At 54.7% G+C, this 25,903-nt stretch overlaps 3 protein-coding genes across 10 annotated transcripts in view; 1 reads left to right on the top strand and 2 right to left on the bottom strand.

Annotated features, from left to right (window-relative positions):
- Positions 1–56: 56 nt before the first annotated feature.
- CKAP2L (cytoskeleton associated protein 2 like) lies at positions 57–7,505 on the bottom strand. The gene is made up of 9 exons (XM_049831258.1): positions 7,443–7,505; positions 6,224–6,290; positions 4,533–4,599; positions 3,042–4,177; positions 2,408–2,600; positions 1,601–1,756; positions 1,011–1,074; positions 543–690; positions 57–450 (listed from the first exon to the last, which is right to left on the bottom strand). Exons 1-9 carry the CDS (start codon positions 7,468–7,470, stop codon positions 207–209), a joined length of 2,103 nt encoding a protein of 700 aa, XP_049687215.1. The 5' UTR covers positions 7,471–7,505; the 3' UTR covers positions 57–206.
- A 1,684-nt stretch (positions 7,506–9,189) lies between these two features.
- Positions 9,190–10,909, bottom strand: LOC126051716 (interleukin-1 receptor antagonist protein-like). Of its 4 annotated transcripts, XM_049831294.1 has the most exons (6): positions 10,720–10,909; positions 10,578–10,626; positions 10,307–10,496; positions 10,028–10,198; positions 9,773–9,918; positions 9,190–9,683 (listed from the first exon to the last, which is right to left on the bottom strand). In XM_049831294.1, the coding sequence occupies exons 1-6, from the start codon at positions 10,758–10,760 to the stop codon at positions 9,471–9,473; spliced, it is 810 nt and encodes a 269-aa protein (XP_049687251.1). In that variant the 5' UTR covers positions 10,761–10,909; the 3' UTR covers positions 9,190–9,470. The 4 variants fall into 4 exon arrangements, with proteins under 4 accessions (XP_049687251.1, XP_049687249.1, XP_049687250.1 ...); XM_049831292.1 differs by having other exon boundaries at positions 10,028–10,496; positions 10,720–10,898; XM_049831293.1 differs by having other exon boundaries at positions 10,307–10,626; positions 10,720–10,898.
- Positions 10,910–12,270: 1,361 nt separating this feature from the next.
- OGDH (oxoglutarate dehydrogenase) overlaps positions 12,271–25,903 on the top strand; it is a 35,831-nt gene continuing 22,198 nt past the window's right edge. For 4 of the 5 annotated variants that reach the window (XM_049830748.1, XM_049830750.1, XM_049830747.1 and 1 more), the window contains exons 1-3: positions 12,271–12,352; positions 15,660–15,908; positions 22,868–23,056. In XM_049830748.1, coding sequence (XP_049686705.1) covers positions 15,687–15,908; positions 22,868–23,056 — 411 coding nt within the window. In that variant the 5' untranslated portion in view covers positions 12,271–12,352; positions 15,660–15,686. Of the gene's footprint in view, positions 12,353–15,659; positions 15,909–22,867; positions 23,057–25,903 lie in introns of those variants that run through there. The other variant, XM_049830752.1, reaches the window with a different exon arrangement.

A 25,903-nucleotide genomic window follows, 5' to 3' on the forward strand; every position in this document is an offset into this window, starting at 1 on the left:
CCAACCCCGGACCTTGCACGCTACTCGCTAGGCCACATTACATCTCTACTGCAAGTTTTTATTTATTTAAACAGCGCTTATATATTTGAAACAGTGCTTATTATGTGCCACTGCTACCTATTTACATCTGTGAGGCAAAAGAATTCAGCGGAGCATGTGCAAGGCAGCATGGGGAAGCAAGCAGCCTGCACCCCGCCGGGAATCCCTCAGCAGCACTCTGGGGGATACAAACTCAAACCCTCCAGCTCCGTCACCTCTGGCAAAGCCTTGTTTTTCCGGAAGAAGAACTGAGTCTCCTCCTCAGCATCCAGGATTTCACTGAGGGATGACACCACAGGGTCATGGTCCTTCAGCATCTCTGGGTAGCGGCTCCCAGCCCACCCTATCCGCAGCGAGCGCCGCACTGGTGTCACGAATTTCAGCTCCTGGCCTTCCAGTAACTCCTTTCCTCTGCAGAGAAGACAAGACCCTTTAGATAAACCCTGCAGAGGAGTGCTGGCACAGAGGGTGCTTGCTTCTAGGAGCGGGCAGCTCAGCCTTACCTGGATGCAGACGTAACTTGTAACTTGATTGAGATGGGCAGGCTGGTCAGGGGCTTCCCTGTCATGCAGGGAGTTGCTACCACCTGCTGCCTCTCACTCGGGCAAGGCGTTGTAGGCTCCCAAGGAATGGGCTGCTCAGCCTTTTCCCCTGACAGGAGAGGAAAAGGGCAGCACTGTTGCAGAGAGCGGCAGCTGGGGAGGGACTACAACACTGCGGTGCTCTGGACGTGGACGAGGGCACCTTGCTACAGAGGCATGCTGGGCCGGGATTGTGCCCAGCCCTGGCAGAGGAATCTTGCCCCATTTTCGAGGATCAGGATTCCGGACTTTCACAACACTCGGTCTCCAAACAAAGTCAATAAGGACACAGGGTGCTGGGACAGACTGCAAACCATGCTGCTTCCCAGCCTGCAGTGGCAGGGAACCCCAGGCTGCCCATGCTCTAGCCTGCCCCCACATTCACATTACCTTCTGATGTTTGGTCTGCAGCCTTCAAAATATCAAGGACAACTTCTCTGAGCTCCTGGAGTGGCTACAGGAAAAGCAAAATGCGGGTCAAGGCAGGCCTCACTTGGGAACGGTGGTTGGAGTTACAACTGAATAGGAGAAAAGGGTTTTGCTGCATCGCAACACCCTGTGCTGGAAACAGTGGCAAAAGGCTGCAGAATTTCCCTTCTCTAAGTGAGATCTGTCAGCACACAGGCATAGCTAAGCAGCCATCGACGCCGTGTGGGTAAATCCCACCAGATGCTGCACTTGCACTGCTCAGAACAGCACAGAGCTGCTGTCACATTGCTTCCAGCTACAGCTCCGACACGGCGCAGAGTACGTACGTGTCCTCCCCCTGACCCTGTTCATGCCTGCACGGCACTGTCTGCTTGGCTGATGAAAGCCAAAGGTGTTTCTATGGGACAAAACTGGCAGCTCAAAAGGCTTTTTCACTGCTGATTAGTGCTGCTAAACTCATCCCAAAATCCAACCCCTGGATCTTGAGGAAACCTGCTGCTGCAGAGGTGGGGAACGTGGGGAGCTACTGAAGAGAAGCATGCCTCACTCACCACAGCACCAGCGCAGACTGCTGCTTTGTACAACCCCATCACGTCAAAAGGGCCACTCCGGGCGAGCAGTTTTGCTTTGCAGGTCCAGAACTTGGCAAATTTCTCTGCCTGGGGCACGTGGGACAGCACTGCAGAGATCTCCTCTGCCTGGACACCCTAGGAGAAGGGGACAAGGGCCAAAGATGTGCACTGGGGGAGCTATCAGTGCGTAACCACTCTCCCAGCACTCTCTATGAAAAGGAGGGTCTGAAGAGTCTGGTTTTGCAAGTCTCCTGAGTGACCATGTACAGATAATAGCTTTACTGCCTGTATTTTCCCCTTTCTAAAATGAGTCTAGTATTTCAGAGGGATGTCAAGGGATAGACTCTTCAGTGCTGGCACTAACAGAGCCATTAAACCCCAAAGTGGGGCTAGTGGTCAGCATTCCCAGAGGTGATAATTCACAGCAGCTGTGAGGTCCACCAGGAACATATCTCGTGCTGGCTTGATCAGCCTGGGTTGCTGCCACAGAAATTTCTGCTGCAGACTGCACTGCCAGGTACCAGGAATAACATAGACAAGTCTTGTGACCGGGTGTTGCTCTCTTTTCCTGTTAGTGCATCTCGCTGCATGCCTTTGGCCTATCTGTAACTCCACGAGGACTTTTAATTGTCCTACACATGATGTTATCCCTCTGGCCACTGCAGCTAAGCGAGCAAGAATGCTTGCTCCAAACCCTTCTATGCTGTTCTGGGGACATGGCCCTCCTCTCCTGAGATGCTCTGGGAGAAGAGGAGCCTGTTCAAGCATCTCCTTTCCCATTCCCACCTCCTCAATGAGCTTCAGGCACTCAGTTAATATGTTGTTGATCTTCTCCAGGCAGAGCTGCTCTGGTTTCTTTTGCTCTTCTTTCTCCTTGATAGTTCTGCAGGACAGCTTCACTGCCTCTTTCTGAAGCAGCATCATAGGTGGCCGCTTGTATGTCTTGCCTTTGGATGCCAACCACTCCTGCAGCTGTTTCCTGTCAAAGGACCAGGGGATCACTGTTACCACCCCAGCAGACCGCCAGCACTCACCAGGCTACTGTTTTCCCTTAGAATCTCCCTCTAGCCAACTTCAGCTGCTCAGGAAGAACCAGTTCATCTATCCTAAAAATGTATCTGAGCTCTAGGCTGGGAAAGGAAAACCCTCTCAAGTTTAAGCGTGCCTTGAAGATAAAACAGGACAGCGGCCACACGTTCCCCTCCCACTTGCTGAAGCAGTGGGAGAGTAACCCAGGATACCACCAAATCTCATTCCCACCCTCCTCTTTTCTGGGGCATCAACCTCCAAACAGGCGTTCACTGATAAGAGGACTTTGGACCCAGTTTCCAACAGGTCAGTGCTGGTTCACCCAGTTAAACACTTTAAACTCTGCTGTCCCCTGGAGGCGAGGACAGAGTCGGCCAAAACTGCTACTCACTTACGATCTGCAGCCGATGGGGTCTTGGGAACACGCCTAGCCTCCATTCCACTTGCCTTCAGCAGCTCTGTTTTAAGCCTCTCTCTCCTACTCCTAAAATCACTCTCCGTTGCTTGAGTTTTGGAGCTGTGTGTGCTGCGAGGCTGGTTTTGGGGGACTGTCACTTGGGATGCTGCTGTGGGTGCAGGAGGCACCACCTTCATGTCCTTCCTATCCACCTCCCCTTTAGCTGTGGGCATTCGCCATTGCATGGTGCCACCTGGTTTCAGGCTGGATTTCAGGGTTGTGGTTCCCTGGGGCCTGCTGGAGGCCACAGGCTTTGTGGGAGATCTTTTCATTTGGGGGGGTCTGCTGTGGTAGTTAAGATTTCCCACTGGAAGTATGCTGAGTGGCTTTCCTACGGGTTGTCTTGCCGTATTCGTTTGTCTCTGGTTTGCACCTGGGGTTTTATGTAGCAAATTAGTAGAAGTAGTAAGTAACTGAGGGGGCTGCAAGGGCTGAGTTTTGATACTTGGTTTTTGAGACACACTCTTTGAGCCTGCCAAGGTTTTCCTGAATTTATCCTGAATCGGCTCTTCCTTAGCCTGGTGGCTATTAATTCTGTCCTTTGGGCCCATGATGGTTCTCGACATCGTGGCTGAGCTTTGCCTGTGGGCCAAAAACCTTTTGTTCCCGAGATTGCTTCCATCAGACTGAAAATCTCTGTTCAGCACAGGAGTTGTAGAGGCTTGTGCTCGGACATTTTCTTTGTTGCAGACTAGCCTGTCCTGCAGGCCCTCATTTAGGGAGCAATGTGCCCCAGGAATAGGGTGGTCGCTTCCAGTCTGAAGTGCTGCAGTGGTGACAGTCTCCTGTGCAGGCTTCTTGTTCCTTTCTGGATTTAGGTGACCAGAGGCTGAAGCGTGGAGCCTCCCTCTGGGCTGTGTAGAGTGGCTCATGCTTGGCACGAGCCCCACGGGAAGCTTTGCACTCTTCCTCGTCTGCTCTGGACATACCATCGCTGCTCTCTGGAACGTATTTGAAGACTTCTGCTGAGCAGTGTGGCCAGCGTGCTGTGTGGATTTGGCACCAAACTTGCCATTCCTCTGAGCGCCTTTCGTCATGTTTCTGAGAATATCCTTCTTGTTCCTGTCAACCTGGAGAGACAAAGCGAACCTTAGCCCCAAAGAGAGCTCAGCTTGGTCGAACCCTGACAGCTTGCTTCTGCCCCAGCCCTGCTAGCCCAGGGGACGTCCACATGAAGGCCCACAGTGACGAAGCAGTTGTCAACAGAATGATACCACAACACCCACCAGCGCATGGGCAGAGGATGAGTCTCCCAGACTAAGTTCTTCTGAAAAATTATTAGTTGACTTATTACCAGCTATTTAGCATTCTCTTGACTGCACCCTATTTGGTGCAGGAGCACACTAGCCTGATTTGGGTACCCTGTTCTGCCCAGACTTGCTTCAAGCGTGAAATACAAAACTAAACTCAAAAGATTCTACTTACATGGTCTAGTTTAGAAACTGCTTCTAAGGGTCGATCCAGGTGATTCTCCTGGTCCTTTAAAAATGGTCTGTAGGAAGTCAAACAATATATCAGGTTATTTAACAGCTGTTGCAGAAAAGGTTAAACATCTAAAATGCCACTGGTTTTCTCAGTGACAGGAGTTCATAAGTAGGTTTTAGAAATCAAAAAGCTGTCAAGGAAATACCACGTAATATTAATTCTTTTTCTTTTGCATGGCAACAGAAAAGCAACACAAAACACTGACAACCAAGATTGTCACAAAACTTATGTCTTCCACTGACAGCAAAAGTAACCAAAATCATTCCTGCAGGCAGGGGGGGCTGGCAGGCAGGAGACCAATAGGTTTGGAGGCTGCTGCCTCCGGCTGTTGTCCGGACTTGCCCTGTACACCGCAGACAGCCGAGGTGCATCGGAGTCAGCTGCTGCTGTGCTGCAGGTCACAGCAATGTCTCCGAGCACATCAGCCGGGGTTCACTCTGCCACGGCGAGCCGCAGCACTGCAGTAGCTGATTCACCAGCGCCTCGGCTGCCCAGGCAGCAAAGCGGGAGGTGGGGCAGTGGCCCTGGCTGTCAGGTCCCATCCTTTCCCTCTCCTCCTCCCTGAATCAGAGCCCTCTGACAGCAACCAGCTGCAGGGTTCTCCCACCCCTCTGCTCCAGAGCTAGCAGCTCAGCTATTAGGGAAGATTACTGCCTGTGCAGATATTTTTCTGTAATGAAATTCCAGAAAGTTAGGATATTGTCCTCTATTCTACGCAAGTGGTGTACTATGCCATAAAGAAAGATCATGAATCTTCTCCCCTCATTTCTGTTATACTAGTGGTGTTTTCCAGAGCCTGGCACCAGGGACTGGTTGGCTTTCTCTGATCCTGCTTCTCTTTATCTCCTCACCATGGAGAAATTTTATGGCTTCCTTTGCAGTACAACATCACGAGAAATACTCGCTGCAGTGGGGAGTCTTTCGAGTGTTCAGGTTTGCCAAGCACATCAGCAGTTTCAATTAAAAGCTTTGCACAAAGGTGCCTTGCTACCTGCAGCCTGCAAGCCGCTGCTGAGCTCACAGCAGTGTATCTGCACGCAGCCCCACTCCAGAAGAACTAAGCAAGGCAGCAAAGGGATCCCAGAGCCAGGTAACTCATTTAGTAGGTGGTTGTATCTATATCCTTTTAAATGCACTGAAAATGCCCCTTTCTAATATTAAGCTATCCCAGAAGGCCACTGAAAGTTGCCATTAAAAAGCAGTGGTGAGACTTGAACCAGCCTTTCTTCAAGATCCAGTTAGGAGACTGAGTTATTGGCAAAATGGGCCTGTTCTGACAGACTGAAGAGCTGAGATGAGAAAGTTTCATGGAGACTCAGAAAATACCCAGAAGAGACAATATCAACCAGCAGGAAATGTCAACACTGAAACCATCCCTTTGCTCCTGCTGCCAGTAACTCTACAGAGCACTGCCAGGGTGCTGCAGGGGCAGAGCCATCCCTGGTCGCTGCCTTGACAGCAAGGCGTTGCGAGGAGGCAATTCCATGTACGCCCATGAATCGCTGCAGAGAGAAGGCAGACACTGGCAAGCCAGGAAGAGTCAGCTATACCTCAGAGAATCACCGAGTAATTTGAGCCAGAAGGGACCTTTACAGATCATCTAGTCCAACCCCAGCATTCTTCTGACTTACTTTGCACTTGGGCATTTCAGATTTCCTTTGGCTGCTCGGTACTCCGGGAGCTGTCTTCTCCGCTCTTCTGCAAAGAGATGGTAGGAAAATGCAGTGCACACACCACAACCTCAGTATTTGGAGTGCTGATAAGGATGGATTTCTTTTATATTCACAGCACTACTGTACAGGTCTCCCGAGCTCCCTGGCCAAGCCTGGCAATGCTGTTCCCAGAAATTTCCAGAGCATTTCCATGCATGTGATATTGCCCAGAGGCTCATCGGCACATAAAGACCAGAGGTCTCCGATGCTTGCGGCGTGATGCCGCTCAAAACCTTGGTGTGGGGCTTAGTCAATTTGCAGAAGGAAAGGCGAGATGCTGCCAATGACCCTGCTTCAGCTACATATCCTGTAAGCCTGTACCCTGCTGTGGCCAAGCCCTCTGCAGTCAGGTGGGCAAAGTGAGGAGCGCCTCCACAGGGGGAGCAGGGGATAGATACCTCTGACATCCCCAGTTGGCTGCGGTACTGGGGCATCCTATGGCAGGACAGCCTGGCCCGGCTGGAGTCCAGCATCGCCCCATCCCCAAGGCCTCGCCCCTGTCCCTACAGCTGTCCCACCCTCATCCGATATCCCACGCGCACGGGGCTCTGATGGCATCTCAGCCCCCACCCCCTTCCAGCCCTCTGCCCCCCCCAAGTCACCCTCTTCCCTTGACACTGCATCCCAGGGCTTCCACAGAGCCCCAAGAGCAGCGTGGCACCCCTGGGTGTCCCCAGTCTCCCCAGCACTCCACGCCCCCCCACGCTGCCTGCCCTCCCAAACTGTGTCAGCGCACCCATTTCGGGGATACCCCCTGCACGTCCCCTGGGGTACACCCAACCCTCCCAACGCCCCAGCAGCCACCCAGCCCGTCCCTTCCCCTCCACTCCGTCCCCCAAGGTGGACACCCCCCAAGGCCACCCAAGCCTATCTCGGACCACGCCCTGCCCCCCCCCAGCACCCCCCATTCCACGGGGCACTGGCGATCGCCCCTGTCACCACAGGGTCCTCCGATCACCCCCAGCCCCCCGCTCCGCTCCCCCCCCCGGGCCCTGTTCCCCATCACCTCCCACCCCACAGGACCCCAGGTCTCCACTCTCCCCCAACCCCACGGGGCCCCTGGAGCACCCGGACACCCCCGGCCTCACAGGGTCCCCCCACCCCACGGGACCTCCGGCCACCCGCCCCGGCCACTCACCCTCCACGGCCACCCCTGCCCGATCCATCCCGGGCACTCGCCTCTGCAAAACCCACTGCCCACCCGCCGCCACCAACGGCCGCGCCGAACTCATTGGCCGCCGCCTTCTTCAAACCGACCAATGGGGAGTGCGAAACTGACAGCTCGGAGACGGGCCGGCGAGCGAGAAGAGTCGTGATTGGCTAGAGGTGGGCAAGGGGGCGGTGACGACGCGTCCCCTCCGGCAGCCCAACTCACTGGAGGGCGGGGCTCGGGGCTGGGGGACCCGGGATGGGGCGGGACTCGCTGGGCGCCGGGGGCGGGGCGGGTGGTCACGGCACCAGCTGCGGCCTCGTCAATTGGACCCGATTTCTGTCAATTAGCGTGCCGTGGGGCGGCTCGGTGTGGTAAGGTGGCTCGGCGTGGTGGACGTGTCACGCCACGCCACATCACACCGTGCTATGCAGTGCCACACCATGCGAGACCCTGTCACGCCACGCCACACGATGTCATGCCAAGCTACAGCCCACCATGCCATGCCTCGGTGGTGTGTGGTGGCAGTTGCTGGGGCAGAGGTGGTGTTTTGGGTTTGTGTGGTGGGGTCTTGGTAGCGGGAGAGGGGCCGCAGGGCCGGCTCCTGCTCGAAGCTGCTCAGAGCTCCCGTGGCTCCAAGCCGGCCCCGCCTCTGGCCCGGGCCGAGCCCCTCAGCGACGGTGGTAGCACCTCTGGGAGAACAGATTTCAGAAGGGGAACCCCCCAGTGAGTCAGGGGATTGGGATGTGAGAGGAACCCCTCTGCGGATACCGAGGTCAGGGAAGGAAGAGGAGGAGGGGATGCCCCCGCAGCCTGTGGTGAGGCGGCAGGCTGTCCCCCCCAGTGAATGGAGGGGAGCGGGGGACCAGAGGCCACCCACAATGGCCGTGACTCCATGGGAAAGCCCGCGCTGGAGCAGCCTGTGAGGAACTGCAGCCTGCGGAAAGGACCCACGGTGGAGAGGTTCGTGAAGGGCTGTCTCCTGCGGAAGGGACGGACCCCACGGCAGAGCAGGCGCCGAGTGAGGAGTCCTCCCCCCGAGGAGGAAGGAGCAGCAGAGACAAGGTATGATGGACTGACCCTGACCCCCATTCCCCGTCCCCCTGCGCCGCTGGCTGGGAGGAGGTGGAGAGAACCAGGAGTGGGGTTGAGCCAGGAAGGAGGGAGGGGTGGGGGGAAGGTGTTCTAAGGTTTGGTTGTACTTCTCATTATCCTTGTTTTGGTTTGATTCGTAGTAAATTAAATTGATTTTGTTCCTTCCCCAAATTGAGCCTGTCTTTTGCCCGTGACCATAAGGGCGGAGTGATCCCTCCCTGTCCTTGTCTCAACCCACAAGCGTTTCTTTATATTTTTTTCCCCCCAGTCCTCCAGGGCCGGGGTGGGGAGGAGTGACCGAGTGGTTTCGTTGGTGCTTTGTTACTGGCTGGGCTGAAACCATGACAGGTGGCAGCCCCGGGTGGCTGCCAGGGGCTGCAGGTGACCCCCACCCATGGGATGCCCACCCCAGCTGCCACCCTGCCTGTGGGGTGGACATGGGTCTGGGCTGGTCCCTGGGTCTGGGGTGGTCCCTTGGGTCTGGGGTGGTCACAGGGCTGTGGGGTCACCCCCCGCCCCCTGGGCTTTGTACCCAGGCCTGGAGAGCCCCCAAAAGCAGCCAAAACAGTGGGGTTTTCCCATCCATAAACCACTCCCGCATTGTTTAACCCCTGTGAGAGCAACGAGCTGAGTGACACCATCCTGGGAAACCTTTTATTTCCACTTCCATCACCAACAAATACCCCTGTTCCTGATAACAAAACCACGGTACTTCCAATAAAATTAATATAAATTAAAAGCAAGGGGTGGACACAATAAATAAGTACCAATTGGGGTGACTCAGGCCCACAGGGCCCAGAGATGCTATTTCACCTGAAATAGATGGGGAGCACGGGAGTCCCAGCTGGGGGGTTTGTACTTGGTACATACAGCCTGAAAACCAGCAACTGCTGGTTGGGTTGCATTGGGTGCAGGGGCTCCTCAGCGCCCGCTCAGCTTGTAGGTGGCAATGTTGACCTGGTCAGGCTGGTTGGTGATGCCGACAGGCTGGCGGGGCTGCAGGGAGGTGCAGATGAACCAGCCGGGGAAGGCGGCCGACTCGAAGCGGGTGGTCCCATCACCCGGGCTGTCCAGGCGGAAGAAGATGAAGCGGGTCAGCTCTGTGCTCTCAATGTCCTTCCTGATGTCAGCTTCCTACAACCGGCAGGGGGAGAAACAGGGTTCAGGGTGGGATGGAACCCCCAGTCCCTTGGGGGATGGATCCAATGGGACCCCTCGCTCACCTCCAGCTGCAGCACGGGCTCAGTGCCGCTCATCACACACGACATGTAGAGTTGGTAACCCTTAATGCCCAAGGCCACCGGCATCCGCCCAGTCCCTGGGCCACCCTGTGATGACTGGGGACGGTACAGAGCGATGTTGAGCTTCACTGCAGAAAAAAGGAGTGGGTTAATGGGTGGTCCCAGGGCTGTGGGGTGGCTCCCGTTTGCTGCTGGGGTTAGGGACGGGGACACTGGATAAGGACCGAGTCCGCTCACCTTTCCATCTGGCAGAGGGTCCCTGCAGGTGCAGGGCCACCAGCTGGGTGGGTGACTCCAGCACGAAGCACTTGTGGTCAATGTCGAGGATGTCGAAGGACTGGGAGCGGGTGTAGCGATAGACGGGTGCCCTGGCATAGGTGTCCTCAATCTGCTGGAAGGAGATGGGCTCTGCAGGGAGGGAGATGGTCAGGGAGATGCTGATGGTCCCTGGTCCAAGAACATCCCCCAAGAGCATCCCCCAGCTGGAGTGACACCTCCACCACCACCACCCCATACCAAAAATATTCTCCAGGAAGCCCCCAAGGTCACTGTCTGCAAAGTCCTTGTGCACTGGCTGCTTCTGGAGCTTGGTTACGGCCACCACGAGGACAGCAGCCTGGCGAAAGGTCCTGGCAGGGTGTCCCTTGGTCACTGTGACCTGGATGTCCACCCCGGGTGATGTCACCTCTGAGTCCAGGCGGGGTTTCTGGGGAGGAAAGGAGATGTGGGGTGAGAGCCCGGCTTCCCCATCATGGGTGTCTTGCTGTTCCCACCAACCCGGTATTACCTTCTGCGGGCAGAGGCAGTCGGGGCCATAAAATGTCTCCTCATTCAGGCTGAAAGGCAAAGGGAGATGGTGAAGTCAGGGCCACCATGGCACCAGAGCAGCATTGTGTCCCCGGTGTCCTCTGCGGCACGGCCACACTTACCTGCTGCTCTCCAGCGTGTCCAAATCGGGGACGAACGCCATCTACGCTGCTGACTGCAAAAATGTGGGCAGAGACCTGTCAGTACCTGTTGAGTGCCACAGCACTTGGCTGCCTGCTCCTGCCTGTAGCCTCGCTTGGGCGTTCTCTGAGCCTGGTGTCGGTGCGGCGGGTTTTCAAGAGCCTCTGGAAGGAAGCACCGTCAGAGCGGGATTTCCACCTTTCGCAATGCCTGGTTTTGCCCAGTTCCTCTAGCATGGCCGGGAGGGCTGGGGCGCTGGCTGCCCCTGAGCAGCACTGTGGGGCTGAGTGAGGGGCCGTGCATGGGGCCCAGCAGGGGCGATGCTCTGGGGCCGGTGTGTGGGGCAAAGAGCAGGGGTAATGTTTGGGGTCAACATGTGGGGCCAGTGCTTGTGTGGTGGCCCTCAGCGGCTGGGCTGACCTAGCAGGGACTGCCCCAGCACCATCCTCATCCCACTGGGGCCGTGATGACATCCACCCTCGTCAGGACAGGGGACCATGGGTGCCCCGGAAGGGGCCAGTGGCGCAAGTACTGCCACTCCACCATTTCCCCACAGCTTCCTCCTGTGCTGCCCAGGCCTGCAGCACCACAGCTGGCAGGGCCCCCTCCATCACCCCTCCAGTCCCTACTGCCCCAATATCTGAGGGTGCAGGACCCTGCTGTCCACTCGGTCCTCTGTGCCCATGCAAGCTGCTCCAGGGACACAGCCTTTGGGGACACTCCTTGTCACCACTCCACAGCACACCCCACTCCGCACGGCACCCTGCATCCAGCCGGGCTGCGGGCGGTTGCATCACGCCGGCCAGGCCAGGGATGTGCGTGGCCAGGCTTGCGTGGCCGCAGGCTCTCAAGGTGTTTTCCTGGTGCCTGTTTCACTTCCCGAAAGTGCCGGCTGGCCCCTCATGGCTTCTCGGCGCTGGGCTGCTGCTGTCATGACTCACCCAGCAGGAAATTGCTAGCAACCCCAAAACTCCCCTGGCACCTCTGGCCTGCCCAGCCCTGCCTGCACCCCTGGCTGGCTCTGCCTGTCCCCCATGTAGGGGCAAGGCCCACTGGCTGTCACCCACGCCGGGATGTCCCTGAAAGCCTGGGGTCCCCCAGGCTATGGGGTCTTCCACACCAAGTGGGGGCCCTCAGACCGTGGTGGGGGTCCCCAGCCTGTGGTGAGGGTCCCCAGGCCATGGCGGGGTCCCCAGGCTGTGGTAGTGTCCCCAGGCCGTGGGGTCCTCCCCACCACAGTGAGGTTTCCCAGGCTGTAGTGAGGGTCCCCAGACTGTGGTGGTGTCCCCACCACATTGGTGGTCTCCAAGCCGATGGCGCCGAGCCCTGAGGCAAGGGCCGCGTCCGGTAACCATGGCGACCGCCCCACTCAGATTCCCGCCGCCCAAGCCACACCCCTACTCCTGGCCCCGCCCCTGGCGGGTTCTCCCGCGCGCCGCAGAGACTGCTGCGCATGCGCGTTGGGCAGGGCTCGGAGGGGGCGTGGCAGAAGGCGGGGGTGTGGCGACGCGGTGACGCAGCGTTCGGGGCGGGGCGGCGCGGGGCGGGGCGGCAGCCGGCGGTTGGGGGCCGCTGTCAGAGCAGGGGCCACGAGCGGGGCGGGCGGACGTGCCGGTAGGTACCGCGGCCGGGCCGGGCCGGGCGGCAGGGCTGGGCCGGACCGGGCTGGGCCGGGCCAGGGCGAGGGCCAGGGCCGGAAGGCGGGGGGAGGGCGCGCCGGGCTGGGGGGGCCGCGGCTGCTCCCCGGTGTCCTTGGCGCCGCCGCCCGGGCGCCTCGGGGCGGGGGGTAGGGCGGGACTGCCGCTAGAAGGGCAGCCCAGCGCGGCCAATGGGAAGGCTGCTCGGGGCCTCGCGCCGCACCTATAGGCGGTGAGGGGCGCGAAGCCCGGGTAGCGGCGCCGGGCGCTGATTGGCGGGCGCGGAGCGGGGTGGGCGGGTCTGGCGCGCGCGCCCGTGTGTGTATGTGTGGGGCCGCGCGCGGTGGGTGGGAGAGTTCCGCGCCCCTTTCCCGCGCCCACCCGCACGTGGGGACCCCCCCGGGACCCCCTCCCTCCGCCCGGCGCGTCCGCCCCGGGTGCCCCGTTCCGCCCTTCCCGGCGGGTGGATTCCCCGCTCTGACCCATGGCGGCCTCGGAGGGCTCAGACGGGCCGGGGCGGACGGACGGACGATGCTCCCCCTGGAGAGGGTCAGCGGCTGCCGGGGGCCCGAGGGCGCCTGGTGCTGGAGCAGCTGGGCCGGGAGCCCGCGGCCCTGGGCCAGCGCCGGCCCCGCCGCTTCCTTTAACGCTGAATTTGTTCTGATTCTAACCCCCCTCCCCGCAAAAAAAATAAAAAGAAAAAAAGAAAGAAAGACCAATTCCCAGCTAACTGCCTTCTGGGGCCAGTGTCACGCATCCCGGCTGCCAGAGGTCAAATTTAGTACCTTAATCTGCTTAACGGTACGCTCTTGGCCGTCCCAGCTGTTAATCTATTCTGAATATTCCTGTTGTTTGACCTCTCGGTGAGAGTTGGGTTGTGATCCGGCTGTCAGGCTGTTGCCATGAGTGCCCGGCCAACAAGCCAGGGCTTCCTCTCCTTAGCCCTTCTTCAGCTGTGACTCCGTCAGTGAACTTTGTGTTCACGTGTGACCCCCGTATCGGTTTTCTTGGGATCAGTTTCCTGCATCCATCCTCCCAGTCATCGTGCGCTATTTTGATTTACCTTGGAAACATCCTTTCTCCAAGCTTGCAGACCTCCAAGCTTGCCCCGGTCTGTGGCACAGGCTCCCATGCCTTCAGGAAGCCAACCCTTTCTGCGAGAGGCCCTCAAAGACCGTCTGGTTCTGCTCATTTTGAGTGCAAACCCTGGCATTAACCCCACTGTTTTCCAGAGAGGTCACCAGGATGCTGCTGAGTGGCAGCACCGAAATGGGACACCAAAGCCAAAGACGACACCGACGCTTTCGTCCTAAAGCTTTTTCCCCGCCACAGGCGTGCCTGTGCGCCAATGCCCAATTCAGTAGGCTTTTTAAAATATCGCGTGTTTTGTTGCTTAAATCTGAGGAGGGTAAGCTGGGAAAACATCTAGCGCTGCCACGCTTGCTGTCCTGCACCTGCCTGCCATTTCTTGCCTGTTATGGTCCTGGTTTGACTGCAGGCAGAAGTGAGCAAGCAGGGTGGAAAGCACAAGTGGTCTTCCCTTCTTCCCCCAGGGATATCTGTAAAACGCTTTGGCTGACTTAGTGTGATCCTAGGTCTTCCTCAGGCTCTTCAGACCAAAAGCTTGTGTTTTGAGGTAGGAAGTGTAGCCGCTGACGTGCCAAGCAGCCAGAACTAGATTCAGCAAGGCAAACCTGGAAGCCTGGCTGATGAAATGCTGGTCACAAAGGTGTACTTCTTTTCTCCAGTCTGCTGCGAGACTTCGTTTTAATCTGGTGAATGCAGAATAGCTGCTTTGACATTGGGCTGCTGCTCGTTAAACTGGTCAGGGATATGGAAACCAGCCAGCTGGGTCACCTCCAGCCTCAGATCCTGCCTTTTGCAGGAGATGCTGGGTGGAAAGGGCAGCTCCGAGGAGAGCTAGCTCCAAGTGCCAGCACTTCCCCCAATATGATCTTGCTCCAGCGCTTTCGCTTGGGCTGTGGCTGTCGGTTGGATGTGCCTAACGAAGAGCGTGGTTAACCCCAGGCCTCCCTGTCCATGCAGGGCTGCGCCCCACCAAGAGCTGCAAGGTGGACATTGCTGGGGGATCTTTGAGAGGTCCCATGCGGGCTATGGGTTGCTTTTCTGGGTTCTCTGGGCAGGGGAGAGCCCCTCTCTGGGTCTTTCAACTATGTCGGCCTTCTTGCATCCGAGCTTCTAAGGAGAGGTGATGAAGCGGTCTGTCCTGGAGCCCACATCTCAAGTGCTTTGCGCCACCATACCTCTGCTTTGCGAGGGGTCTTCCCTGTAGACAGTTTCTTCCCAGCTTTACCCTGGTGCATGTAACACAAACCAGTGAGAAGAAAACCTTGCCCAAGCAGAGTGGTTGCAGGGTGAGTAATGCAGTAAAAATGGAAGCCAAGACCTTCTACCTGGGAGAGAGAGCGACACAAAAAGCTTCCATGCTGGGTTGGCGTACTGAGAGTTGTCCTCCTGCAGCTTGTGGAGGCCTGGAGAAGCGTGCCCCACTAGACTCGATCAGCTCAATGCGAAGGAAAACGTGACCTTCAGCGTTAAAATCCAGCTGGTAACAAATTTTTTTCCAGCACCCTTCTGGGCACGGTGATTTAAAGTGCTTTTCTTTAAACTCATATGACTAGCTGTGTTGCTGCAAATGGGAGGTTGAAGGGCCAAAGTGTCCAACTCCAGCTCAGTCTGAGTTTCATAGAGAGGATTTTCCTGTTTAAAACAAACAAAAAGAGGATTCTTGCAGGAAGAATAAAATAATAAAAGAAATCAAAGAATACTTTGTGGATATATTATTGGAAAAGAAGTAGATGATGTTGGCTAGGAACTAAGGAGGAAAGCACCGGGGGAACCTGATATCTTATACTGTCAATCCAGGCCATGTTTCACCATCAAGCATGCCTTATTTTGTACAAAGGTGCCAATATAAGAAGGTGTGGGTGGCTTTGAGGCACAGCAGCTCATTTGAGGCCGGCATTTGGGTACCCTGCCGAACAAATCTGCTTTTCGCTGTCATGTCAGGGGAGATGATGGTGCTGTGCCAGCAGGGATGGGGCAGGCAGACCCGGCCGTGCCAAGCATCTTGAGCAAAAACTGCTTTTCACAGCCATCAGGGACTTGGCTGTGGGACAGGGTGGACGGATTAATCCGAATTAAAAACTGATTCTAAGCTTAGTTCTCTGTGTTCGGGGCTGACAGGGGCCGAGAGGGGGTGGCCTCTGCTCTGTGCTCTCCTGCAATAATTTCTAACCCACTTTTCCCTTCTCTCCCAACAGGAACTTGTGTGAGGCAACAGGACAAACATGCTTAACTTAAGGACTTGTGCAGCAAAGCTGAGGCCGTTGACGGCCTCGCAGACTGTAAAGACAATTTCCCAACACAGGCTGGCAGCACCCAGGACGTTTCAACAGATCAGGTGCTACAGCGCACCGGTGGCTGCCGAGCCTTTTTTGAGTGGGACTAGTTCAAACTACGTGGAGGAAATGTATTATGCTTGGCTGGAAAATCCCAAAAGTGTACATAAGGTAAGGAGCAACCTCGACAGGATATCGCCTTTGCTTCTTTCTCTGTGTATCTGAGCAGTGGGTTCAGGTAAGTGCATGAGTCCCAAGGAGGATTGAATTCAGCTGGAGGGGCTGCATGGTTGTGGATGGTCCTTCTGCCTCACTTTGCCTGAAAGACACATCAGCGATTCCATGAGCAAGAGCCAAGAGGAGCCTCTCTGTTCAAGAGGGAACGCCGTGGGTTTGTGGGACGCGGGCAGCATCCTGGATCACAAGCGGATACAAGGAATGCCTTCTGGGAATCCACCTTTAACAAACTCCTGATGCTTTATTTTTTCCAGCTCTGATGGCTCATCAGGAGGGCTTATTCTGGAGTGGAGGATGGAGGAGAGGCAGGGAGGCTATTCTCCACATCTTGACTGGTTTCCTTTTTGCTTTGGGCACGGGTGGTGGTACATGTTGGGGTAGACGGGCTGTAGCTAAGCTTGACTTTGAGCTTTTGTGCATAAAGCCAGACTGCTGATCTGCAGCCTGGGGAGGGGGACTGGGTCTGGTGGCCAGAGGAATTCCCACCAGCTGCTCCCTAACTTAAAATTGGGAAAACAACCCGGCCGCGGGCAGTATGTGCAGAGGTCTGTCTTGATCTGAATTACTGAAGCTCCTCCAGCAAGCAGAAGGCCAGCTCTTTAACATAGATTCCAGCAGGTGAGGGCTCAGCTGGGAGGAGAGTTTCTGAAACCCGACTGCATTTTTCCCCATTCCCCACTGTTTCACAAGGAAAATGTTCCTGTAGCGACTATGTCTCAGCATTACCCAGGGGATTTTTATGACCGTTTTGTACATGTCCTGATGTAGAGCAGGGATTTTCTTTATTCCATAGCACATGAGCAGTCTGCAAGCCAGGACACAAGGGTTAAGTGAGCAGTCAGGGGTGAGTAAGGAGTCTCATGCCCCAGTGCTTGCATCAGTGTTGAGTGTGTTTTTCATGGCGCCGATCCCATGCATCCAAAATGCACAGCCTGTAGGGTGCTGTAAAGGTCTTAAGGTAGGATTAAAGCTGAATTTTCCCAAACAATGTTGACTTTATGCTTCTTTTGAGGCAAATGGATGGCTAAGCTAAGCAATACAGACTCGGAAAACACAAAGTATATTGGTTTGGGTTGTGCCTTTTGTCAAATAGTGACTGGAAAGCTACCCAAGCACATGCACATGGTGCAGCCCAATCCTTCAGAGGTGGGATATTGAATGAAAAGCCATAAATCTAAATGCTGTAGTCTAATTTAAAAGCAAGCGAGGGTTACACCATGCTTGTCCCAGTGACAGGCACAGTTGTGTCTTCAGGAGAGTTTTCACGGTTTGATACCAGCTCTTTGATCTACAGACCCTGCTCAGTCTTGAACGTTGCTCTGAGCAGGTGTGAGAGTAAATATCAAGACTAACTGGGGCAGCTGGCTGGGAACTGTATTTGGGTCCTGAGGCCAGACCTCTGGATCTCCTCTGGTCTCATCTCCTCTTTAATGTAGCCCCTGTAACTTCATCAGCTCATCTATAGGTAGGCAGTGAGTGCAGTGCTGTATGGGAGTGCTCATGCACGCTTGGCTGAAGAAGCTGGAGGGGAATTTAGGTTGGAAGGAGCCTCTGGAGCCTCTGCCCCAGCGTGGCTGGCTTGGAGGTGGCATCCAGCTTGGAGGTGACATCTAGCTTTGTGGCTAGACCAGGTCACTCAGGGCCTTGTGTGGACAAGTTTTGAGCACCTACAACAGTAGAGCTCCCACCACCTCTCCAGGCCCCCAGTCCAATGTTTATGGTGAAGATCAGTGTCCCCTGAAGTACTTCTAAGTGCTTAGAAAGCAGTGCAGGAGTTGATACAAGATTTTGCCTCCAGTGTGGCTGGGAATGATTTGTGGCAGTAGGAAAAGCAGTGTGAAAATGAAGCAGGGTCTTGTCATTAGCAGAAAGTGAACCTGATGTTAGTAATGTAAAAAGCAAGTTTTACAGATTGCTTTTTAAACAAAATCAAGCTGGTGTCCTGCCTGGCAAAAAGGGCATTGGACCAGGAGGGTTGGACTATCCCCTTCCAACCCAAAGCATGCTGTGATCCTATGAAATCCAGCTCCAGGTCCCAAAACTTCTGGTAGGGTTGATACCTGAGGTTTGGCGTGGACTTTGTTGTTTCTTACTGACGCGCTTGGCCATTGCTGTGGCTTCTGATGTTTTTCCTGTTGACTTGTCTCTCCTGGGTGGATCCCACCTCATTCCAGTGGAATCAGCAAGATCCATTCCCAGCTCATAGCTTTGCCCCTGTCTCCTCTCTGCACTTTTTCATGGCTCACCCCATCCCTGATGGGGACACTGAGCTGCTGTGGTGGGTTCGGGGTTGTGGCTGACCCTGGTCTTGGCTCGTGAGTGGTCCCTGTCAGCCTGCGTCCCCTCCGGCATGATTCTGAAGCAGCAATGGAGCGTGTCACCCTCGTCCCTGATAAGCGTTGGCCTCCATCCCATTAGACGTAGGGTCAGATCCGAGGGTGGAGTTCCCAAAAAAAGCCAGGCTGTCACATGGACCTGGCTGTGGCTTATCTGTTCCCTGGACAGAGCAGAGACTGGCTGTGCCTTGCCATGCTGCTTTTCGCTGGTGAGGGCGAGACATTCAGCCAGGGGAGAGCTGCGGTTTCTTTGCTGTTGTTGACAAAAACCTACGAGACCTCCAGCTGGCACGTCTGACCTGTCTGAGCAAAATGAATTCACTTCCTCCGTGCAGACACTGGTGGCTTAAACTGCAGAATATACTTAAGTGCTTGTTTAGAGTAGGGAAAATTAAAAAAAAAAAAAAAAAGGCCAAAAAAAAAGCTATTTTAGCCTTTCTTCTGTGTGCAGTCCTTCAGCTAAACTCCAGTTTCTGAGTCTGATGACCAAAGAAGAGCAGAGCTGGGGAAAGAGGAGGCGAGGCTGTAGGAGGCTGGTGCTGGTGAGCTGCAGCAGGATCAGTGCTGTTCACTCCTGGGACCACTTCCCAAGGAAGCGGAGACACCCTCCAACTTCCCCGTTCTTTGCCAACTCAGGTACGGTGCTGGCTGCTAGCAATGCTCTGCACAGCCCATGCCAATCTCCTCAGGACCCCAAGCAACTTGCTTGCTTCAGGGCAGGTGGCCAGAGAGCTTTGACTGCAGGTGGATGATACCCACAGTCATACATCTGCGACAAGTTTAGCCTTCCTAAACAGCAGCCCCTGTGTTTAGGTTGAACTGGTGTAAAGGCATACAGCTCTCCCTGTATGTATGTACATCAAACTGTCTTTAACATGGACTTCTTAATATGCCAGTGTTTTGATTTTTATATTGAAAGTGGTTTTATGACCACAATGTGTGTAGACCATGCCGTGTAACCCCAGCTTCACCAACACGATGGCAGGAACCCGCAGTCTTTGGTGAGGCCAGAACCCCGTGCCTGGCCCCAGGAGGTGCCTTGGCCACGTCCTTTGCAGTTGTGCTGGCAAATAGGGGCCCAGGCTGAAATTGGTAGAAGTCTCACTTGAGAGTTTGAAGCGTTTGGGTTTCATCCCCCGTCTTCAAAAGCGATGACCCCAGAGAATTGAAGGTCATTGTTTATGTTGATAAGGGGCAAGACGATGTGTGGAGCACAAACTGATCCATCACTGCTCGACCCCCTATTCTCAGCAAAGGTTACCTGCCGTAAATTTGGTTTGGGCTCCTCCTCTTCCAGCCTTAAGCTCTGAGTGTTCCTCCTCTTCTCCCTGCTAGCAGGAGGTGCTGCCTGTCTTGCTAACCCTGCAGAGCAGGTCTGGTTGGTGCTTTCTGTCTCCGGCATCCACGGCAGGAGGAGGAGCAGGGATGCAGCCTGAGCCGGAGGTAGAGGCCACGTCTCCTTTGTGCAGCTCCCAGCCTGGAGCAGCCACAGTCCAATTTGAGGTGCCCTGCCCTCTCCCTTTGCCGTGGGTGCCTGACCTCTGAGCTGGCTTTGTGGTGGAGGCTGGGACACAGCAGTCTGAGTCCACACCCTTCTCCAGGAACTGAGACCGATAAACGAAGTGAAAGATGCTGGTTTCGCTTGGTGAGCTGTTTTTGGGGCTGTTCTCGACAGAGAAGCCTGTGGTGTGTTCCGCTCTCAGAGATGAGCTCAAAATCCCTCTAAAGCCTGAACTATCGGGGCTTGCTGCGGTCAGCTGGCTCTCCCATCCTGCTTTGCCAGTGCACAAGCAGCAGCACAGAGGAGCGCCGGGAAAGCCAGCTGTGGTGGGACATGTGGCTGTGGGACAGTCACAGCAGGGACCGGGGGTTGGTAGTATTTAGCGTGCTGAGACCTGGGGTCTGCCTGCACGCTTAAGAGCAGGGAGATACTGCTTTGTGTCCTCTTGGTAAAAATGAGGTGAAACTGAGCTCTCTTATAGCCTATATATATATATATATATGTATAATACACTATATGTGTGTGTATATCTACAGGGTATAAGAGGCGGAGGAGTGTTTGCAGGGCTGCCGTGGGCACAGAGAGGGTTGGAGGGGAATAACCTGATGACCTTTATTACTACTGTTACCTTTGGCAAGTGCTGGACCAAGGCTAAGTCCTTCCCACAATAAAGCAGGATAACGCTGATGGGGCTGTTCAGGCTCTTCCATGAGATATGTGAGCTCCAGAGGCACCTCCACGGGTCACCAGAAACCCCTGGGGTGGCCCTCAAATACTCTTGAATTCGAAACCACATCAGCAGCTTGAAAGGTGATGTTTTTATAGCGCTTATCAGGGCCACAGCCTTCAGCGGAGGCAAAGCCTGCAGTCAGGTAGCCTGAAATACTCTGTAATTACATTGGGCAATAAAGCATTTAGCGAAAGTGCCTGAGCTGGTGCCACACCTTGTTTGGAGAGCTTAAAATGAACTTTGTCTTTCAGAACAGAAGCAAATTGCATCTCCAAGACGCTAATATTGTTTAATGTCAGAAGGGAATAGGTTGTAAAGGCAACACGTCTGCCTCCTGGCTCTGTCCCTGTCCCCCCAGCACTGCTGCCAGTGCCCTCCCTGGGCTAGCAGATGCTCCCTTTCTCTTGCCTGTCTTTATCTTCCAGTATATTGAACAACCTTAAACCACTAAGCAAAGCAGCCAGCCAGATTCCTCCGCATCCCAAGGGCACGGAACCCACCCTGCAGTGCTCATCCCTCCCACTCACAGGAGCCGATGGCTTCTGTCGATGGCTTCTGGGGCACCCACCAGCTCTGTGAGCCTGGGGAAGGGAATGGGCTTGGGCTGCTCTCACCAATGGCCAGGAGTGAGGATCATACAAAAAGCAGCTCTCCCTCTTTTCTTACTGAAATTTCCTTTAGCAGACAGCAATCGGAACAGCATCGGGTGTTTTCTGTCTTTGCTTTTTGGTTTTTGGTTGGTTTTAGTTTGGTTTTGGTTTTTTTTTTTTTCCTTTGGGGGAGCTATTGTTTATCAGTTACAGTGCCAAATTGTTCCAGATTTTATTTATGTTCCTTCAGCGTGACCTGTTTCTAAATTTAATCACCTTGCACAGCCGTGTGATGGGGTGTCTGGGTAAATCTGGGCTGGAAATAGCTTTCTGGGGCATGTGATGGGCACTGCAGCTGGAGGAGCTCCAGGGAAGGGGGAGAGCTGGTGCTTCTCAGGCACAGGTCAGGTTTTCACGTCCCTCCAGCCTGCTACCAGGGTGCAAAAGCTGCTTTTTCTGCTCCAAACCACCACAAGAGCTGCTCTCACGGCTCTTTTTGGCTTGGTTCAAACATGCTGAGGTTGGCTGGGCAATGCTTTGCCCGTCTCTGCATCATCGAGGTTGGGTTTGGTGCTCTCCGCAGACACAAGGTTCAGGGGTGTGCAGGATGCTCAGCGCTGAGCTCTTGCTCCTGGTCAGTGGAGAGACCCTTGGGCTGAAACCAGCGTGCAAAGCCAATGAGATTTGTTTGCTCTAGCTGGTGTCTTGGGTACGTGCAGGCATGCAGATACCGCTCCGCCTTGCCTTCATCCTTTGCTATCGCTCAGTGGCACATGGGAAACGGGCAGGGGTGGGAGTGTGACAGGAGGACGTGGCTTGAACTTTGCTCAGCTGGTCTCTCCCCTTGCCCAGGTCTGTGTCTGCTTCTCCAAGTAGACAGATTAACTTGGCTTTGGCCTGGGATGCTTCTGGGCTCTTCAGGCAGTGCTGGATAAGTACCACAAAGTTACACCAAGTCCGTCCAGGGCTTTTTTGGGGGTTTTTGCTTTGTTTTCTTAACGCCTAGAAATGCCCATCTGCAGGGGGGACAGGAGCAGAGGTGATACCTGCCTTGCTAAGGGCATGGGAGAGCTGGCACAGGAGTATCCGCATAGCACTGGCATCGGTGTCGCTGAAAGGATGGGGAAAAATTGAAGAGGGGACAGAAAAAGAGAAAAGCCATTGCTGGTTGAGGGCTGGACAGCACAGCTTACGCTGCGACTTGGGTCTCAGGCCATTTAGACCACAGAAAAGAGGAAGAGGCGTATTTGATTACAGGGCAAAAATATTTTTCAGAAAATTTTGTGGGTATTTAGAGGACAGCCTCCTGCCCTGGAGAGACGCAAACAAGAGCCGGAAGACCAGGCTGGGGCTCATTGCTCAGAGTAGCGGTTTTGAGAGCCAAGCCGGGGGACGGCTGTCACCCATGTCCTGTCCTGAGCGCTGCTACCGAGGGGGGGGTGTGGGGTGTGTCTGGGGACGGTCTCATGCCAAAAGAAACAATCCAGATGAATGGAAAGTAGGATAGTGGTGTAACTGGAATAGCAGGAGAGCTTTAGTACTCTCCTGTCCAAGGCAGGTGGATGCCTTCGGCAGCAGCTGCATGGAGCTGCAGCACAAGGCAGGAGGCAGCCCTGCCCTTGGGGGATTTTACTCCCCACTGTGGCAACAGAGCTGAGATCCCACTAACCTCGAGTGAGGAGGTGTTTGCGTCGTGGGTAATGACCCTGTCACCTCTCTTCTTTCCCTTTTCCTAGTCATGGGACATCTTCTTTCGCAATGCCAATGCCGGAGCTGCTCCAGGCACCGCTTACCAAAGCCCCCCTCCACTGAGTACCAGGCTTTCCACACTGTCCCAAGCCCAGTTCCTGGTTCAAGCACAGCCAAACGTAGATAAACTGGTGGAGGACCATCTCGCAGTGCAATCACTCATCAGGGCATATCAGGTAAGGAGACGGGCTTTGCGCCAAGGAGGAGTATGTCTACTGTAGAGGGGCATGCGGTGGCTGAGGTGGGCTGGGGTTAGTGCAGTTGATGCACGTGTTTTGCATGGAGAGCGTGCAGGATGTGTGCTGGGCTGCCTGGTTTTTAACAGGAGCTGCTGATCTGTTGGGGCAGAAACTCAGCTGATGCTTTGCTGGACAATAGGAAGATTAAAGCTATTGTCGCCCAAACAGAGCAATTATAGTGGCAGGGAGGGGGAGGTCTTCTCCACACAGGGTGGTTTGCTGGCTTCTAGAATGATGCTCCTCTGCTGTCGGCTCCTGCCATGCTCAGCGGTGGTGTGGAAAACACATTCTGCTTTCCCCATGTTGCTGAGAGAACTCCTGAGGTCCTAAAATAAAAGTTCAGGAAACATTTCCTTATGGTTTGTGACCTGGAAGAGGGCTATGGTGCTGCTGGACTGCAACTCAGACCGATGCTGCCAAAGTCAGCCTTTTGGGAGAAACAAGTTTCAAGCAGGAAGGAAACATCCTCCAGCTAGGCGATGGCCAGCCAATATTTTAACTCAAGAGAACATTTAAATGTGTTTCTACATCTGTGTCATACTTTCACTTTTGGTTGCACTCTAGTTTGTCAAGTGTGAGGGCTCTAATTGGGGCTGAGGTGAGAATTTAACAAACCCAGCTGCTGTGGAGGTGTGACCATGGTCTTCTCACCTATTCCTGCAAAGAAGCACCCACTGCAGGTTGTGTTCTGCTCAGGTGTGGGGAAAATCCAGTGTACAAGGCCACAGGTTAAGGCAAGAACTGCAGCACTGGGCAAGTCCAAAGGTCTGCCCAGGCTTGGCCCTGCTCTCTGGCTTGAAGAAAGTGCCCCTGCCCTGCCCACCACTGCAGCAGAGGTACCAACATCAATGCTGGGGCACTGCCCTGCTTTTCTTTAAGAAGGGGAAGCTGGGACATGTTTGTGAGGACAAACATGGAGGTGACCACCCTGCCAGCTCTCTCCAGCTTGGGCAGATCTGGTGTGGCGAGCTGTTTCTAAAGGCTGTGCAGCTCTCACTGGTGGAACAAGCGGCCAGGTGCCAAGTTCAAACAAGTGATGACTGATGTAGTTGGAAGCAGCAGCTCCAAGTCAGCGATTTGAAAGCAAAATCTGTAACCTCTTCTGCATTCCCGTCACTTCCTCAGTCTCTGAATGGCAGCACTGGGAGGTGATTGCTCTTGGATGTATTTTTCTAAGCTGTCTGCAGTGAGAAGCCCACCTCCCTTCCTACCCTGGTGTCACTGTAGGGCCGTAGCTGCAGTGGCGTGTCCACGTGGGGAAGTTCAGCACGGTGGATGGTGGTACGAAAGAGTAGGAAGGCAGGAAGAAGCCCTGCTGGTGATGGGTAGTTTAAAACCATTACCCCTTGTTCTATTGCTACACACCCTACTTAAAAGTCTGTCCCCATCTGTAAAGCCCCCTTTAAGTACTGAAAGACTGCAATAAGGTCTCCCTGGAGCCTTCTCTTCTCCAGGCAGAGCACCCCCAACTCTCTCAGCCTTTCCTCACAGGAGAGGTGTTCCAGCCCTGGGATCATTTTTGTGGCCTCCTCTGGGCCTGCTCCAACAGGTCCGTGTCTTTCTTGCACTGGGGACCCCAGAGCTGGATGCAGTGCTTCAGGTGGGGTCTCAGGAGAGCGGAGGAGAGGGGGAGAATCCTTCCCTTGACCTGCTGGCCATGATTCTTTGGATGCAGCCCAGTATACGGTTGGCTGTCTGGGCTGCAAGCGCACATTGCCAGCTCATGTCCAGCTTTTCATCCACCAGTACCCCCATGTCCTTCTCCACAGGGCTGCTCTCAATCCACTCATTTCCTAGCCTGTATTTGTGCTTGGGATTGACCCAACCTAGGTGCAGGACCTTGCACTTGGCCTGTAGAACTTCATGAGGTTCACACAGGCCCACCTCTCTAGCCTGTCCAGGTCCTTCTGGATGGCATCCCTTCCCTCTAGAGTATCAGCCACGCCACTCAGCTCAGTGCCATCAGCAAACTTGCTGACGGTGCACTTGATCCTGCTGTCCATGTCACCGACAAAGATGTTAATACTGGTCCCAGTGTGGACCCCGGAGGGACACCACTCATCACTGGTCTCCACCCAGACATCGAACTGTTGACTGCAACTCTTTGAGTGCGACCATCCAGCCAGTTGCTTATCCACCAGGTGGTCCACCCATTAAATTCAGGTCTCTCTACTTTAGAGACAAGGTTGTTGTGTGGGACAGTATTAAATGCTTTGCACAAGTCCAGGCAGATGACATCAGTTGCTCTTCCCTTATCCACCAATGCTGTAACCACGTTGTAGAAGGCCACCGAGTTTGTCAGGCACGATTTGCCCTTAGTGAAGCCATGCTGGCTGTCACCAACCACCTCTCTGTTTTCCATGTGCCCTATCATAGTTTCCAGGAGGATCTGCTTCATGATCTTGTCGGGCACAGAGGTGAGACTGACTGGCCTGTAATTCCTTGGTTCTTCCTTTCTCCCCTTTTTAAAAACACAGGTTATTTTTCCCCTTTTCCAGTCACTGGGAACCTTACCAGACTGCCATGACTTTTAAAATGTGAGGGATAGTGGCTTAGCAACTTCATCTGCCAGTTCCTTCGGACCCTTTGACGCATCTCCTTAGGTCACATGGACTTGTGCACATTCAGGTTCCTTAGATGGTCTTGAACCTGATCTTCTCCTATGGTAGGTGGTACTTCATTTTCCCAGTCACTGCCTTTGGATTCTGTGAATTGGGTGGTGTGGCTAGAGCACTTCATGGTGAAGACCAATTTGTTGAGTACCTCAGCCTTTTTTCCATGCCG

Source organism: Accipiter gentilis, chromosome 28, assembly GCF_929443795.1.
Source record: "Accipiter gentilis chromosome 28, bAccGen1.1, whole genome shotgun sequence".
Taxonomy (NCBI): Eukaryota; Metazoa; Chordata; class Aves; order Accipitriformes; family Accipitridae; genus Astur; species Astur gentilis.